Raw genomic sequence first — 16,655 nt, forward strand, 5'->3', positions numbered from 1 at the left:
ACAGTTGAAGAAATAACACCTGCTTCGGGCAGAGAAAACATCTCGTTTATACTATCCGTCTATCATGAAATTCGAATAAATAAAATAAACTTGGTAAGAAATAAGCGCAACGAGAAAGTGATCCAACGCATCCGCCGAATGTTCATTTTTCGTCGTTTCTCCGTTCCGAGACACCCTGTGCAAATCCAACCAGATATATACACGAGACGATAATGAATAGGTTCGACGTTCCGGCTGAATCATTCCAATTACGCTCCAGCGTACAAACCGCCACCAATTCATTAGGAGAGAGCAAGCGAGAGAGAGAGAGAGAGGTCACTCTCGCGCGTAGCGTGTTTACGAGTCACTCGATACGTCAGTACGGCGTATGTCCGACAAGTGTGTTGTTGTACCTGTTGCTAACGCGCGCGCGTGCACCACGCCAATACAATAAATTCTTGTTGCGTCAATGATTAATCACGAATGACAAAACGGTGTAATATGATACCGACCGCCGCGGCTAATAATAAATGACCGCGGTACGAACGATTCGATCGTGGTAACTCGGCCGATAACTATACACACGCTACAGTCGAGTGTGCATTCTTTTTTTCTCGCGATTCAATCGAGACGCGATGCTCGCGACCACGTTTGACAAACGAAGCGGATTGCTCGAATCGCTTTTAGAACCAACGACAACCGACGACGACTTCATGTGTTATGGAGGAGAGGGATGATAACCGGTGCAGATCGATTTTTTTTAGGACATTTATCGATGCGAAAACAAGTTTCAAGTTCGTTTTTTGAAAACGAGGGATCGCGAGGATTTCGATGGTCTTCGCGAAGTTTATTGCCTTGGAGGTAACCTTTGGGCCCCTCGTAAAATAGTTTAAAACGTTGCAACTTTTGACGTCGAGTAGAAAGTATTCCTGAGATGGTAAATTTTAGGAAAATTTATGACACGGCTCTTCGTGTTTAATAAATTTTATCACGAGTCGTGTTTGTTCACGAACAATTCGAAAGAAGCAGCGACTAATTGGTAAAGCATTTTTAAGAATTTCTTTTTAAGAAGATTATTTCAAGACCGAAAATTTCGTCGAGCAGTCTTATTCTCGTTGAGAAATATGTATATATAAATTGGAAGAAAAAAGCAATGGCCTTTGGAGGAAGGAAGATCGATAGTTCGATCGATGCGCCGAGACACGACATCGTTCTCGCAAGTCGTCGCGCGATTAATCTTCGTGTTGCGTGAATCGGCGGAAGTGCCACGTCCACGCAAGCAGCCAGCGTGCATTTTATATGAAGTCATTTGCATCGAACGCGACCACGAAGTGTGGCCTATAAATTACCGCGTGTCCGTGATAACCGCAACGCCAAACGAAAAAAGACAATAAACTGCAACGACACGAATGCTTCTGTTGTTTGTCCTCCTTATCGCTCTCTCTCTCTCTCTCTCTCCTCCCTTACTTTGCACGCTTACTTTGCACGACTGCGATCTAATTGCCACTCTCCACACGGAGCAGGAATCAATCGCATGCACGACTGACCGTTCGTGTGCAGGTGAATTAACACGTGACTGCCCATTGATGTTTAGCACAGCTCGTGTCTTTGAACGGTCAAGTGTCCGCTCTTTCGCGAAAGGCTTATGCAAATCGTGGCTTCTGTTGCGGAGACGTTTATTCGTATCGTCCAATCGATCCGAAATTTCCTATTTTTGAAATCAACCGGGACGATCCACGATTCCTACAATCGTAACGTTTGATTAGAAAACTCGATTCGATATTTGCCGCTTTTTTCTTTGAGCAACAAAAGAAGAAGAAGAAGGAAAAAGAAAATAATTAAAAAAAATTTACAACTTAAAATTCCACAACTTAAAATTTTCCTCAAAAAAAAAAAAAAAAAGATTTATTACCTTATAAAATCACGTTTCCTTTCACGATTTGAACAAAACACGATTCGAAGAACGATTCCCATCAACTACCTACAAAAAGGGTATTAAACACAATGGAAGGAGAATGAAAGATATATCCAGGATCGTAAAGCCCGCGCATCGATTGCGCGGACGGCCGCGCATGATCCGCGTGGCGCGTAAATTCGAAAGGCGTTCCTCCGCGACCCAACGCGACCTTCTCCGTAGGAGGCGGCCGGTCGTTGTATCCGCGCGCTAATGAAGACGCATACACGCCGTGTGACGTCGCCGGCGCAATAATGAAGATCTACGGGCGAAAGTAAATCCTGTATATATGTATACACATATATAAAACTGTGCGCGCACCTGGCGTGTGCAGTCGACCGAAAAGGAGAAGGTGCTATCCGCGAGGGAAGAAACACGCGGGAAGAAGCCGTTGAACGGGTCTGAATGGCCGATGGCCAATGGAAGGGTGAGCAGTGGTGTTGTGTCGGTTTCATTAGAACGTGCACACGTAGAGATCGACTTGTTTCTTTTCACTCGTCGGTATAAAACGAGTCAGATTTATGGATTGTTCTTGGTAGCGGGGCGTTTTAACACTCCCGCTGTTAAAAGGGTTGTTGTCGCTTATTGATGGAGTTTGTTGTACACGGGAGGAGGGTGGTGATACATGCGTATTCTTATTTCCGCGGGGTGATATTTTGCTCCTCCTTTTCACACGTGTAATGGGGAGAAGTTGTGGACATTATTACTCGTTTATTTAACGCACTTGGTGTGCTTCTCGTGCTCCGTAATCCTCGATCGGGATCTAATGGAATTGTTACCTGTCTAAATTGCGACTGATAGTTTTTGATAATTTTATGAATAAATTAATCCAAACGAAGGTATTGATCCTTTTTCCTTGTTTCCTTGGGATAACGAATCTTTTTATTAATTATAATATATTTTTGAGTGTGAATGACACGGGGCTTATTTCCACTCGAAGATTATCCTGTGATCGTTTCTTTTTATTAATGGAATTCTTTTAGAAGAAGAAGAAGAAGAAGAAGAAAAAAGTACGAGCAATAAAGCATGAGAGTACGTGTTATTAAAGTCTTTCCGACCAGAAAAGTAGGAGCAATTTCCAACCGGGTAATACCGTAGCGAAGAAGTTAAATATTCTGGAGATTGGTATGATTAACCGGGAGAGAGGGAGCTACTGGATTTAAAAGAAGTGGTTATTTATGAAACCTCTCGTGTAATTTTCAAGAAAACGAGGAGAATTAAGCGGGTAAGTTGCTCGTTAAATTCGGATAGAGAAGGTGCGTTATTGCTGCGGACATTAACAAATGGCATCGTAAAATGATTTATATCCTCCAACAATAAGCAAACAAAAATCCCAAATAATAGAAATTCGCAATTATTTTTTCTTTTATTTTTTATTTTTTTCAAGAAGAGATTATTCCACGAATTGTTTCGAATTTTTGATTTTCTATCCTCTCTCTTCCCTCTGTCTTGTCTATAATATATTATTTACTGATTCTGTTCATTTTGATAAATTGTATCTATATATTTTCTTTGTGGAATTCAATAATCGTAACGATAAAATAACATTTTAGTTGGAACTTGCATTAAATTAATATTCAGAAATGTAATAATAACAGTAGACAAATTAAGTTTGCAACTTTTGATGAGCTATAATTCTACGAAGTTCGTTTGTTTCTACGACAATATCCAACACCATCGTTTATCATGTAAACTGTATTACAATCCAAACTATTGTTGATAAAACATTGCGGCCGAGTTTCGTGAAACATATTCGAATAATTACCAACATCAACAAACAGTGTAATTTTAATGTTAAGACAAATTCAAATAGATCCATTACGTGAGAATTTCATTCTTTCCAATTGAAATTCGCAATACACGTGGCAAAGTGATTGGTGGATTTGGCAAAACGAAGCAGCGCGATATATCTTATTGATTTATTTAAAAATAATAAAAAAAAAAGATTGCACGAATTTCAGGAATTAAAAATAAAAAAAAATATTTAACTTAACATAAATTATTATTATATCATCGACTCACCATAACGTAGTGACGCTGCATCTCAGTCTTCTCTTGGGCGAGCTTCTCTAACTCCAATTTAATACTGGATAAAACAAACAAGAAAACACAAAATATAAGCAAAACATTTATAAATACATTGAAAATCTTATGATAAAAATATATTTACACGAATAAAACTCTTGGAAGTTATTTTTCACTAATGAACTCGTTGCATCGAGATTGAAAAAGATTCCGAAATTGGTGAGATCCCGAGAGTTTTACTTTGAAATATATTCCCATCATCTAGAAGATCGAATCGAAATAGAAATTTGGAAGAATAACAATAAGCTTATTTGTTTGAATGTGCGTGAAATTTTCAAAATTTTTACCATCTTGTATTCATTGTATAATTATCGATATATTTTTTCATTCGAAATGTTTTTACGACGGGATATAAAAAAATCTCTTATGAAGTTTATCTTCTCTTTCTCTTTCCGATCCGATCGATATCACGATGCATCTTTAAAAGAATAAAATAAAAATGACATATCAAAACTATGGGAAAGAGTTGCAATTGCGTGAATAATTCATAGAATGAATCGATGGAGGAATTTAATGGATTTGCGCGAAACTCGATCTTCGAGAAAAGGATATAAGATATAAGAGAAAAAAGGAAAATGGTTCGTTTTAAAATATAATAATAATAGTATTTATATAGCTTGTAGACAAACTAATAAACTCACTTCGTTATAGACATTTATTAATGATTCGCTTCACTGATCACTGACTAATCGATTATATAGTTCGATAAATTTAACAAGGTCGGCTTCTTATTATTCGAATGATGAAATAGCGGATACGGATTTCATGCGTATCCTTTTAAAAGAGATTTATATAATCATAATATTGAATAAAGGTAAATCGAAAATCTTATTCGTCTTATAATTAAGGTATAAAACCTTTTTGTTCAATCAATCATACTTTGATTTATGTTTCTTATATTTTTTTGTAACATTTCCTTTTCGTTTTAATCCGTGAAATATAATCCATATTGCTTATCTTCGTAATGAATGGATAAAAAGGGAAACGTTATATAGAATTAAAATTTATAATGTCATCATCGCGAGATCGTAATTTTATATTAATTTCAATTAATATGAAAATGAAGAATAACAAAATTGTGTTGGAGACACTATTTTCGAGAGTATCAAGTTTGAAAACTATATATGAATATATATATGAATATTTACATCAAGAGGTGGATAATTTTCAATGATTTTGTAATTAAATTTACAGATCGATTGAGCAATAACAAGTGGCATTTAGTATTTTGTTATAATAAAATAATTTAATTTAATTGTATTAAGCGTTTAATTATATTACGGAATATTATACATCCCTGGAATTTGTATTTCAAACATACTGTAAAATTAAAAAAAAAAAAAAAAGAGAGAGAGAGAAATATTTACAACATATTTTTAATACTTTCGAATGAAAGAATAAAAGAAAATTACTTTCGCAACTTTGTTTCAATAATTAATATTAATTAAAGTTAAACTAATCAATTCACATTCGTTTCACGTGTCTTTCTATTAGAATGGAAGATAAATCGATAAATCAACTTGCCAGATATTTCACCCAAATATATATAAAGAAGTCAAATAACATAGTAGATAAAATTCACGATATCGAGTCGTTCGTAAACTGCGCAAATTTTTATGCAAATGCATACTTTTCGTATTACACATTTTACATAATTTGCCTAACCAACAAGATATATACGATCGAAAAAAAAGTTTAAGATAATAATTCTTCGATACGCGCAACACGTATTTTCTACATTTTACTTTTTATTATTTACAATTTGACGGTTCAGAAAATCAACCAGAAAAATATGCCGATCAAAAAGTAAGCAAACCCGTCAAACCCAATCCCACAAACGATGGTTGATTTTTCATCGGCCGATCTTTTATCGACACGCGGTTATCGGCTCTCGGGCAAAATAATAGGGCGTTAAATGGAAAATTAATTTCCATCGATGGAAAGGGGGGGCGTGAAACGAGTATAAACCGCGTATAAGGCCCCCTCCTTCCCCCCTTTCCCCTCCTCCTTTTCACGGCGGAAGTAATTTTTTAACGAGAACGCGCGTCATATTTTTGTTTACCGCGTCGACAGCGAAATAGACCCGGGGCCGGCGTTCCTGCGAAATTGCATCGCCGCACGCCAATTCCGTATAATAAATACGCGCTCGTAATGGTCGAGCACCGGTGCTGCGTAACCCCGGCCGCGCGTGGAAAAACCTTCCACGAGTACTCGCCACTCGTAACGATTGCTCTGCGGTACACGTTTCCAACCGTGTTCAAACTCGATATCTCGCCAACGGAGCCACGCGGTTTTCTCCGCGTTACAACACCAATTAGAGGGGATTATGCTTTACGATATTTTCCTTCGTACTCGCTCTTCGTATTAGCTCGAATTGCGGAGCCTTGATAGTCTCCTAACTGTAAGAGTTTTACTACCTCTTGGAAATCGTGGATAAATATCATGGTTTCGATCGATTTTCTCGAAATGTTACAAAGTATTGTTTTCGTACGACGATGATTACGAAATTGTGTAAATGTGAGCACGTATCTCGGGATGGTGCCTGATATTGAGAGGGAATTAAATAGACTTATCGTCGATCCGTTTAACTTAATCTTTCTATTTATTGAGTCTACGCGCATATATAGGAAGCGAGTAATAGAATTTATTGTTGCCACGAATAGAAAACGATGTATTATCACGTAACGCTTTTAATTGTATTATAAAGCGGAAACCAGATGACCGATGGATATATATTACTTCTTTCTATCGAGAATACAACGTTTCTAAGTTTTTGATTGATCGTTGTAGCTTAAATATTCTATGAATAACAAATTAATTATATGGGATTGGTTCAACGAATTCAGAACGGGCAGAAAAAGCTAGGAACACGCCTTCTATAATCTTGGAACAACGTGGGCGGATAGTACACCGGTGTGTAAACACATCCTCTCCTCCCATTTCTCGTTTTCCACCATTCTTTCCACCTCTCGGCTTACCATCCCGTAATACCTCTGTATCTCTGTTTTTTCACCGACCAGTTTCTCGCATTCCAATTTAAGGCCGCATAAAGGGAACAAGAACAAGGTATTAATATCCACCAACCCTCGTGAACGCAGAATTTGCCTTTGTTTGCCTGTTCGTTCGCGTTGGCCGTCGTTATAATTCTGGCATTAAATTAAAACGCACGCGTTCACGTTTCCGCGATGACAATAAAACTAACGAGAAAAATTGTTAACAACCGAGGAGGGGAAACAAAGGGCTGAAAGAAGACAGACCGGCTAATTCGAGCATAAACGGAATAAGAACATTAGTTTCTCATTCGTCGAAAGAAAGGATAATAACTCGATCGTTCTCGTAAAACACATTCTTTCGCGATATACAACGATTTCAAGTAGAGAGAAAACCGAAGAAATATATCGAATTGTAACGTCCGAATATCCGAATAATCGAAACGTAGAAAAGAAAAATAGTATAATTATTAATTCTGTTCGAAAAAAAAGAATCTTATTTATATCTAACCTCAATCTAGTATCCCTCGCTTGTTCACTAATCTCTTCGTATCTCGTCACGATGGAGAAATCTCTATCGATCTGTCGATCGAACAAACGTTTCAAGATTCAATTTTTCATTCGTTGACACACAATTAACGATTAACATTCGTTAAACGGAAGAAAATTGATCGAAAAAAAAATTATCACGAATTTCACGCACGTAAGCGAACGACGCACTGCAGCGCCACCGCGCCAATATGGCGGCCATCGATAGGCGAATCGAGATTCGATTATCGTTCTGTTCTCGATTCTCGAAGCGCAAATCGACACTGGCACAGCTGCATATCTCGACTTTTGCTTTTTCAGCCGTGAATGTCAGTGTGTAGTGCCGCGGCACGACCTGTGATCGACGGACAATGTTGTATCGCGCGTGCACACGGGACAGTCGTCGTGGCCGCGTGAAATAGTCCTTCCGGTTACTGAACGCGATCTGCACGCCCGATACTAAGCGTAACGAGAGACCGTACGCTCGTTTTTACGCGCGTTGGCGAACAGCTTTAAAAGGAACGGTTGAATTATTCAATAGAGGGAGTTCTGCTCGGTTTGGCGCGCTGCAAATTAGACGTTCGTCGAGAACCTTGTTCGGCAAAGGTATTCCGGTTGGACGCGTTTTTCCTACGTACGGTATTTTCCAATCTCGCGGCGCAAAGATACTTAAGAGATATTAGTTCGATTGGTTTAAAACGCTCTTCGTCCAAGTTTTTTTTCCTTCTCTTTTATAAATTAATGGTCTTTTTAAATCGTACTTCTTCGTTCCCTTCCTTTCACTTAAAATACCTACGTATCCGCAAAGTTAGGTTATGATGCGAAATTTAGGAATTCGATTTTATTTTTGGCGAAAGGAGAGTGATTTCAAGCGTCGAAATAATTTGTCGAAACAGGATACAATCCGATTTCTAACCTAGTCGTAATCTAATAGCAAAGAAAAATAATAATAGATATTAAGTTTTTTGAAAGGGAGAGCAATATGTTATATTTATTGCATACATTAAAAAGAGAAATGGAAAAGTAAAAATAAGAAAATATCGTAGCTATTTTCGAACGATTCGATCCTGTCTCGAAACTCGAACCAACCCCTTGATTCCAGTGGCCATGTAAGGAGGAATCGAGAGCGAGAAAAGGAACGGTTACGTCACGATAAATTAGCACGATATTAACGATCGATCGGACGATAATTCTGGTTGCGGGGCCCAGGCCAGGCCCATTAATTATCTCAGATTGGCGCGGCACAACAATTTACAAGCCCGTCTTATCGGCCGTCCGCTTCTCTCCTCGCCTCCGTGAACGTTCCAACGGCATAAATAACTAAAAGCGAAAACGCGCGCACCTGTTCCTCATCGCGAGGTGTACAACCGTCGCGAAATTCTCCGTCGTGGTTCGGGCTCTCTCAATTTGTAAACAGCAAATTTATAGCCCACCCGTTCCCCCCTCCCCTTCCCTCCCTCCTCGTTCCTACAATTCTCGTGCTCGCGCGGGATCGAGACCGCGAGAAAGCATTTATCCGGGCGTACCTGGCGTTTGATAATAAAACTAACGCGGCTCCGCCACTTTCCGCATCATCGAGCGTATAATACACACATAAAATGAATTATTCCATACGATCGGCGCTGTTTGCACGATCGGGAAAAATCCTGCGCCACGGCTTATGCAATCTTTCGTTTCCTCTCCCCAATACCGCTGTACGGTATTCGGTTGCGTTATGATCGAAACTGTCGGGTATAAATCACCGAGGGGGGAGGGGAGGAGAAATATGTTTTTCTCGTTTAACGTATTTTCGCTTCCTTCGACTTTCGCGTCGCGATAGATTATCGAAAATTATTGCCTCCGATATCAAGATTCGCAACTCGAATCGACCATTTCGTTGGAGCTCGGTGATGGGCAACGACATTTAACGAATAAATGAAGTTAAAGCTCGTTCGAAATTTTTAACCAACCTATTTACAATTATCAATTTCTCTTCTTCGTATTCAAAAGCCAAAAAATGTCTCGTGGTTTCTCGAGAAGAAAGAGGTCGGGGCGAGGAAAAATCGAGCACTCCCCGGAACAGTTGGCGCGAAATTGCCTCCACCACAGCGAATCTTTCCGAATCGTCCTGTAACGTACTACTACGTTGCATGGAACGCGCGTACGAAATGTCGCACTCCGCTCACGTACGTCTCTCGTACATATTTATGCATGTATGCGCACCAGGCCCCTGGGGGACTCTCCACTCTCTCTCTCTCTCTCCTCTCCTCTCCCCCAGCCCAGTCCCCCGTCGTTGCGACACGAAACAGCAATTTAAGTTTCCGTCGTCGGTGGAAATCGTGCGGCACGTGACGTCGCGAATTAACACGTTAAAGGGTCGGCACATAAATTAACGTGTCAAGCCGATAAGGATCGGGGCGCACGGGTGAAAACGGAAGAAAGTCCCCCCTTATCGGCCAACTTTTCTCTTCGCCGGTTGCTCGTGTAAGCCTCGCGTGTAACGGCCGAGGCGCGATCGTATCTCTCCGCCCGATTACACACCACCACCGCGCGCTTCTATACTTGTTACTCGTTTTTTTACCACTCGTTTTTATTTCGAACGTGGCGACGTGAACGGGAGTTCGAAGAGATCGGTTGGATTTTTTTTTCTTCTTCTTAAGTTTTCTCAAGATTGGGTCAAAGGAAGGAACACTTTTTTTAAATCGTTCTCTTGTTTGTTATTTTTGTACTCGTAATTAATATTAATATTGGCACGGTCGTTGGGATAGGAGATGGAGTTATTCGCGTCGAAAAAGTCGAACGAGATTATTAAGCGGAGCGATCGAAAAAGGAGAAAAGGAAAAATTCCAACAAACTTTCACTTGTTCGCATCATCTCCGCGATTATTCCTTTATTTACCTCGAGGATTAACTTCTCGAATTACTATTTACCGAAACAAGCCATTCACCCAACAAAGGATAGACTCCAATATCGAAACTTGAAGAGCCATAAAGCGCGTTTATCGCGGTAAAGTACAATAGGGGAGTTGGAATGGTTGGAGAGGGGTCATTCGAGTCGAAGAGAGATCGAGTGGCAGCCGTGTCGAAAGAAAATATGTTACAAGACGTATTCACAAGGAAACTGAATGGGCTGGTAGACGCGTAACACGCGTGCATGGAATCGAAACCGAGAGGCTCGTCCTCGCTGTGCGCGCGCGTGTGTGCACACTCGAGTGTGCATAGCTTCCGCTCGGACAAACAATTCTCTGCCTACAACTGTCGGCCTGCCCCTTGCGCCTACGCGCTTCGACACGACGTTTGCGCAAACATTTCCCAAGATAAGATCAGACGTATGCCCGAAGAATTGACTCTTGGTCTCGATTAATTATCCCGGTCACGGGACGAAATACCACTTTGTTATATCAACGAAGGGGGAAAAAATAGAGAAAATAAACGAGTACGTACATTTGAATGGGATTTTAGTTTTTTTCCATTATTTTCGCTTTCGTCGATTACGGGAAAAAAGAAGAAGAAGAAAAAATTAAATTCCATTGGGAATTAATCGAAGTGTCTCCTCTTATTCCCCTCTCACTTCACTTCCTTCGCGTCAAGAGAAATAATTCTCGTGCCGCTACCACTATTACGTTTCGCTACGATTCATTTTCACTTAATTCACGTCTGACAACCGTGTGTCGCGGCGCGAGAACATAATTCCTACTTTCACCGACACCGTATAATTGTTTGAATGATTACAAACGATACCTACCTACCTAGTTATCTACCTATCTGTCTATCCATCTCCTCGCGATCAAAGAGAGAGGAGAGTAAATAACGGATATTTAATTTGAAGCTTGGATCCTATCTTGAATAAAACGTGACGTGTGTAATTTTTCAACGGGTTCTTTGGGGAAAAAGGAAGAAGAAAGAAAAAAAACGTTACACGCGTTTTCTCGAGTCGAGCAAAAAAAAAAAAGAAACTGACGAGGAGGGTCGATGAAAGAAGGGGATCGTTGATTTATAGGTAAAATGGAAATAAGGATTTACCTGTGATATTGCGTCTGAAGAAAGTTGAAATCCTCCTTGATACGATCGCAGAGCTCGCCGATCGAGAATTTATATTGTTGACCTGGTTGCGGCGGACCCTGAAACATCGAGTAAAAACTTGAGGATCGGCTCGGTTTCGGTGGAAAAAAGATATTCTGCTCGACAACACCAAAGCAGATACGCGTTTCCCAAGGATGAAACGAACGAATCGTCTTCCACCCCGTAAAAAATGCACGAGCATTGTTACACATTTTTGTTAGCGGAGAATTATCGTTTAAACCGTATCCGGATGAAGTCGAGTGCCATTTGTCTTCGCTATGCGCAACAATGGTTATACGGTATGGTTTTCGAGCTATGGTAATCGTAAAAGGTGACCATTTAACCGCGCTTACTTCATTTACATTTTAACCGGGGAAATGAAGTTTTCTTCGCACGTTGATGGAAAATATATATATATATTTTTACACTCTCTTGCGCGCACACGAAAGAATTTAATTCAATTACGTTCACTTTCTTTTAATATCTCGATTTAGCTTATAAAGAAGCTATCAAAAACGCGATAGCCTTGGTAATAGTTTTAATTATTTCTGTACGGCCTCCTACTTCTAGGCCGTCCAATTTAAGCTTGATTGGAAAAAAGAGGGGAAGGGAAATTTGTAAGTAGTCTTCATTTGTCTTCATTTACATTTTAACCGGGGAAATAAAGTTTTCTTCGCACGTTGACGGAAAATATATATATATATATATTTTTTTAGCCTTGGTAATAGTTTTAATTATTTCTGTACGGCCTCCTACTCCTAGGCCGTCCAATTTAAGCTTGATTGGAAAAAAGAGGGGGAGGGAAATTTGTAAGTAGGGTATTATTTTCACGTCTAGATAACGAACGCGCTTTATAAAATTCCCTTGAAGCAATTGATTTTTAACCCACCATCAGAGTACACGGTCTCGAACGTCTGATGTATAACGTACTTTCCCATGCGAGGCAGCAGCGTATCTCGTCGACGATGAAAAAGGAAGCCCTCGAAGCGGCAGGCGACTAAAAGGTTACCCTTAAACGACTCTGCTTGATCTTGTTTGCAACCGAGCGTACCCCGGGACGAGAGGCGGGAAAATATTTCCTCGTGACTCGAATTTCCATCGAGGGAAGGAAGCGAACAGGTTGCGCGAAACAGCAACCTTGTTTCGATCCAGGATCGAAACTCTCGCTACTTCTGTACGCGCAAATATTCGAAAAAGAAAAAAAAAGAATATAATCGAAGGATACATCGATATCGTCTCCCTCTTCCCCTACATCGTATTTTTCGTGTTGCAGCGCTAACGAAAAAAGAAAAAGCAGAAATCCTCGTGTAAACATATCCGCGAACAATGTTATTTCGGTCCACATGTTTAACCGCACCGCAGACAAGTGAGGAAAAAATATTAAGCTCGTAAAAAGGATCATAAAGTGCTCGATAATTCTGTCAGAGGCGGTGTTTACATTTAAAGAAAGAAAAAAAGCAAAAATCCTGCATCGACGATCTCGGACAAGGTCTGAATTTTTACGACGGGGAAAAAAAAGAAATAAAGTCGAACAATTCGCAGTAGCTCGATAATCCATCATTGGGTAAAAGTCTCTTGCATACATACCTCCCTTCCCTATATATTTTCTTCTTATCCTTCTTATCCTCCCCTCTCCTTGTATTCCAACAAAATGGAACAAAATTTTCAAGACTTCTTTTCCAAGTATTACATAATTCGCTTGGACTTCTTTCTACCATTTGCCACGATGAACACGTGCAAATCCTCTCTCACCAATAATAACAATACACCCCTCCTTTATCCAATTTTTACCTGTATCCTCGAAAGCGTCACGACGATTCGGAGTCGAACGCTTTTCCAAGCGTAATCGAACATAGCGATTGCATCGGAACGAACGGTAATCCTTCGATGTGCCGGATGCACTTGTCACGGCCCACGTAAGCAGCCGCCTCGAGGCATGCACACACGGATGCAACCGGCATAAGCGGCGGAAATCGTGCCGCTGCTTTGGCTTCCGTTCGCTGATTACGCCTACAGTTTAAACCTGCGCGCATATACCCCGACAGAGACGTGTTCCACTCTCTCTCTCTTCGACAATTTCAACTCGTAAAAGCTCGATCTGCGAGAGAGAGAGGGAGAGAGGGAGGGGGAAGAGCGGTAGGAAAAAAAGATTGCGGAAACACTTTAGATGGAAATCGGTTCACGTCGACCGCGAGAAACATTGTTTCCTAGCCGGGGGAATATTCGTGGAGGAACGAAGTTTCTCGTAAACGCGTAACACTCCGGCGGAATATTGCCTCCTCGAGTGTAAAGACGCGGCCAACTACCGCTATACCTTTCCGGGGATAATCGACTCGCGATGTATAATCGGCCGGTAATTGTCGTTAATTAGCGGCACCGTCCGAGTCCATTAATAATTATCCGGCTTTCGATAGAAAGGGGGAATAAAAAGGGGAAAGAAAAGGGGGGGAAGGAAACTTCTTCTTCTTCTTCTTCTTTTCGCAATGTTTGCAAGAGTTTATAAGGATCTTAACCTTGGCAAAAAGCTCGGAGGGAAAAAATTTGGAATTTTTAAATCGTGGAGTAGAAGAAAAAGGAAAAAGGAAACTTGATATTCCGTGTTAAATTCCGAGCGGTTTTCGACTTTTTAGAAATTTTGAAAGAAAGAAGGATGAGTAAATATCGATGGTTAATTCGAATTGTGGAAAGCTTCGAGATCTTTCCAACGGAGCAACGGAGATTAAAGTTGTAAAGGATATTTTTAAGTTACAGAGATCCGATGATACAACGACGGCTCGATACTCGACCACGAATATCCGGAGAGCGCAGAATACGTTTCTCGTATTCCGAAATGAAATTTACATTATAAATCGGTGGAATCGTTTCTTGCTGTTCGAAGGGAGGAGAGGGAGATGTTCGAGGTGTCAAAGGATATTTCGGTCACGTCACTTTAAGATTTCCCGCAACGTCCAAAGATATCCCGGTTGTGTCGCGAAATTGTTCGTGGATCGATAAAAGATCCACGATATCCTCGGGGGCTCCGGCTGCTTTTATTCCCGTTGAAACAACGAACGTAAGGGAAGGGAGAAAGATATATATATATATATAGAAAGAGAGAGAGAGAGAAAGATCGTGTCAGGGAACGGCGGAAATAGTGGCGCAAATTCGGTTGCTGCTCCGGCATTTGAAAGCCCGATGGAAACCCACGCTTACCGACTTTGGCGGCAGCTGTACCAGCGCCCACGACCGTAAAAGCCACATTATTACCGGTAGTACCGCTACCCACCTCCGTATACCTGTCGGTAATAACGTTACGAGCGTGTTATCGATCGTTTTGCACGTCGTACCCCGCAAAACGGATACGCCACGACGGCCTCGTAAAAGCTGAAATAGTTCCTCCACCTCCGCCGCCCGCTGCTCCCTCTTGCTCACCCACTTTGCCGCGCCGACACTCCATGTATATATATATATATTTATATATATATATATATGTATGTATGTATGTATGTATGTATGTATGTATATATATATATACAGGGTTTTCGGATGAAGCGAGTAGAAAATTTGTAGAGCGATCCGAGAGATTAATACGTGTGTAATTGAAGCGGGAGAAGATGTGGGTCGAGGATTATTTATTATTAAGTTGCAGTTTCAAATGTTGGTATATAATTAGAATAACGAGATGTAAAAACGAACGAAATATTGTAAAGTGAAATTTGAAATATATGAAACAGGATTTGAATTTTTGCTAAATTTTTATTATAAATATAATTTTCACGTTATCTTCAGAACCAATTTCTTAAGTTTTCTACTTCGATTTTTACCCTTCCTTGCTGACTGTCTCAACAACTGAATACCATTTACATGTAAGTGTTATTCCGTACAAGCTTCGCAAGCTTGAAAATCTAGCGAGCGTTTTAATAAAAAAGGAAAGAATCGGAAAACGAACTTTCCATCAAAAATCAACGACTATACTCGTAAAGTAGTCAACAATCTCGAATAAAATCCGCCAACTCTCCTAAATCACGGCCACGTGGCCACGTTTTCTTCCGAATGAAACGTGTATAATCTAAATTTTAGCATACCCAACCAATCCTATCCTCCACCCACCCTTATTACCCGACGTATATTTGTAAATTTAAAAAAATTCTGTAATCCGAATAACCTTGACGGATGAAAAAAAAAGTATGTATCAACCAAACATAAATAATAACCGAAAACCATCGAGCAAACTTTTCCCAACTCGAAATGGCTCCCGTTCCACGGCCACGCTCGATAAAATCCACCACCACCAATCACATGCCGTATATTACACGAAAACTACTCTTCGAGCGACTTTGCTCGAATCGATCGGCTTATCAGGTTAACGTAATATTTGCCACCGTGTAACCCGTCACACCCCATATCTTATTTGTCGCTCGAGTTGGAAGCCAAAGCCCGACCGGGCAAAGCGTGACGAAGAAGCCCATACGCGTTGTGTTGTACGTATACACCGCGCAATGTACATACGAGACGGCGGTGTTTTTCAACCGATATCGAGCAAGCGCACGACATACACACCTGAACCGGCTTTTCCGGCTTTCGAAGGAGCCGGAGCGTGAGTTTAAACGCGAGGAGGGAGAAAGGGGGCCGCCGCTGCTGATCGGCAGAATCGTTGATCCCATTTGTCCGCGCAAAGCCACCCGCGGTCAATCCAATTAATTTATTGGCTTTCGTCGCGGAGCACCCGTACCCTTTCGCTTCCGCGCTTCCACCATATAATACTTAACGGCACGAGCTTCCATAGTCGGGCATCGGTGATAATGCGCACGCGGAGGATTCTCCGGTGATTACGAACACCCTTCGCTTCGTAAGATCGCGCGGAGTGATGTAAGGCGAGTTAATTCACCGAGGGAAGGTATTTTGGATTATCTTTGACGAATAAGAGGGCTACGCTTGGTTAATTTCGGTTTCGTTGAATCGATTCGTTCTTTTTTAAGGTTTGAGGGAAAAGAGGGAGATGACAATATATGTTCCTTTACGTAGGAAGAATTGAGCGAAAACATTAAAATATAAGTTGCAAGAATATTCGTAAGAAGGTGTTTGAAATATGATCGATAA

General features: G+C 40.7%; 1 protein-coding gene across 6 annotated transcripts in view; it reads right to left on the reverse strand.

The window, feature by feature from the left end:
• LOC107993806 (protein groucho-like) overlaps window positions 1–16,655 on the reverse strand; it is a 116,448-nt gene that overhangs the window by 73,771 nt on the left and 26,022 nt on the right. For 3 of the 6 annotated variants that reach the window (XM_062076903.1, XM_017050429.3, XM_017050428.3), the window contains exons 2-3: window positions 11,538–11,635; window positions 3,956–4,019 (exon numbers count right to left, since the gene is read on the reverse strand). In XM_062076903.1, coding sequence (XP_061932887.1) covers window positions 3,956–4,019; window positions 11,538–11,635 — 162 coding nt within the window. Of the gene's footprint in view, window positions 1–3,955; window positions 4,020–7,519; window positions 7,753–11,537; window positions 11,636–16,655 lie in introns of those variants that run through there. The other 3 variants (XM_062076905.1, XM_017050430.3, XM_062076904.1) reach the window with 3 other exon arrangements.

The sequence above is a fragment of the Apis cerana genome, linkage group LG6 (assembly GCF_029169275.1).
Source record: "Apis cerana isolate GH-2021 linkage group LG6, AcerK_1.0, whole genome shotgun sequence".
NCBI classification, from domain to species: Eukaryota; Metazoa; Arthropoda; class Insecta; order Hymenoptera; family Apidae; genus Apis; species Apis cerana.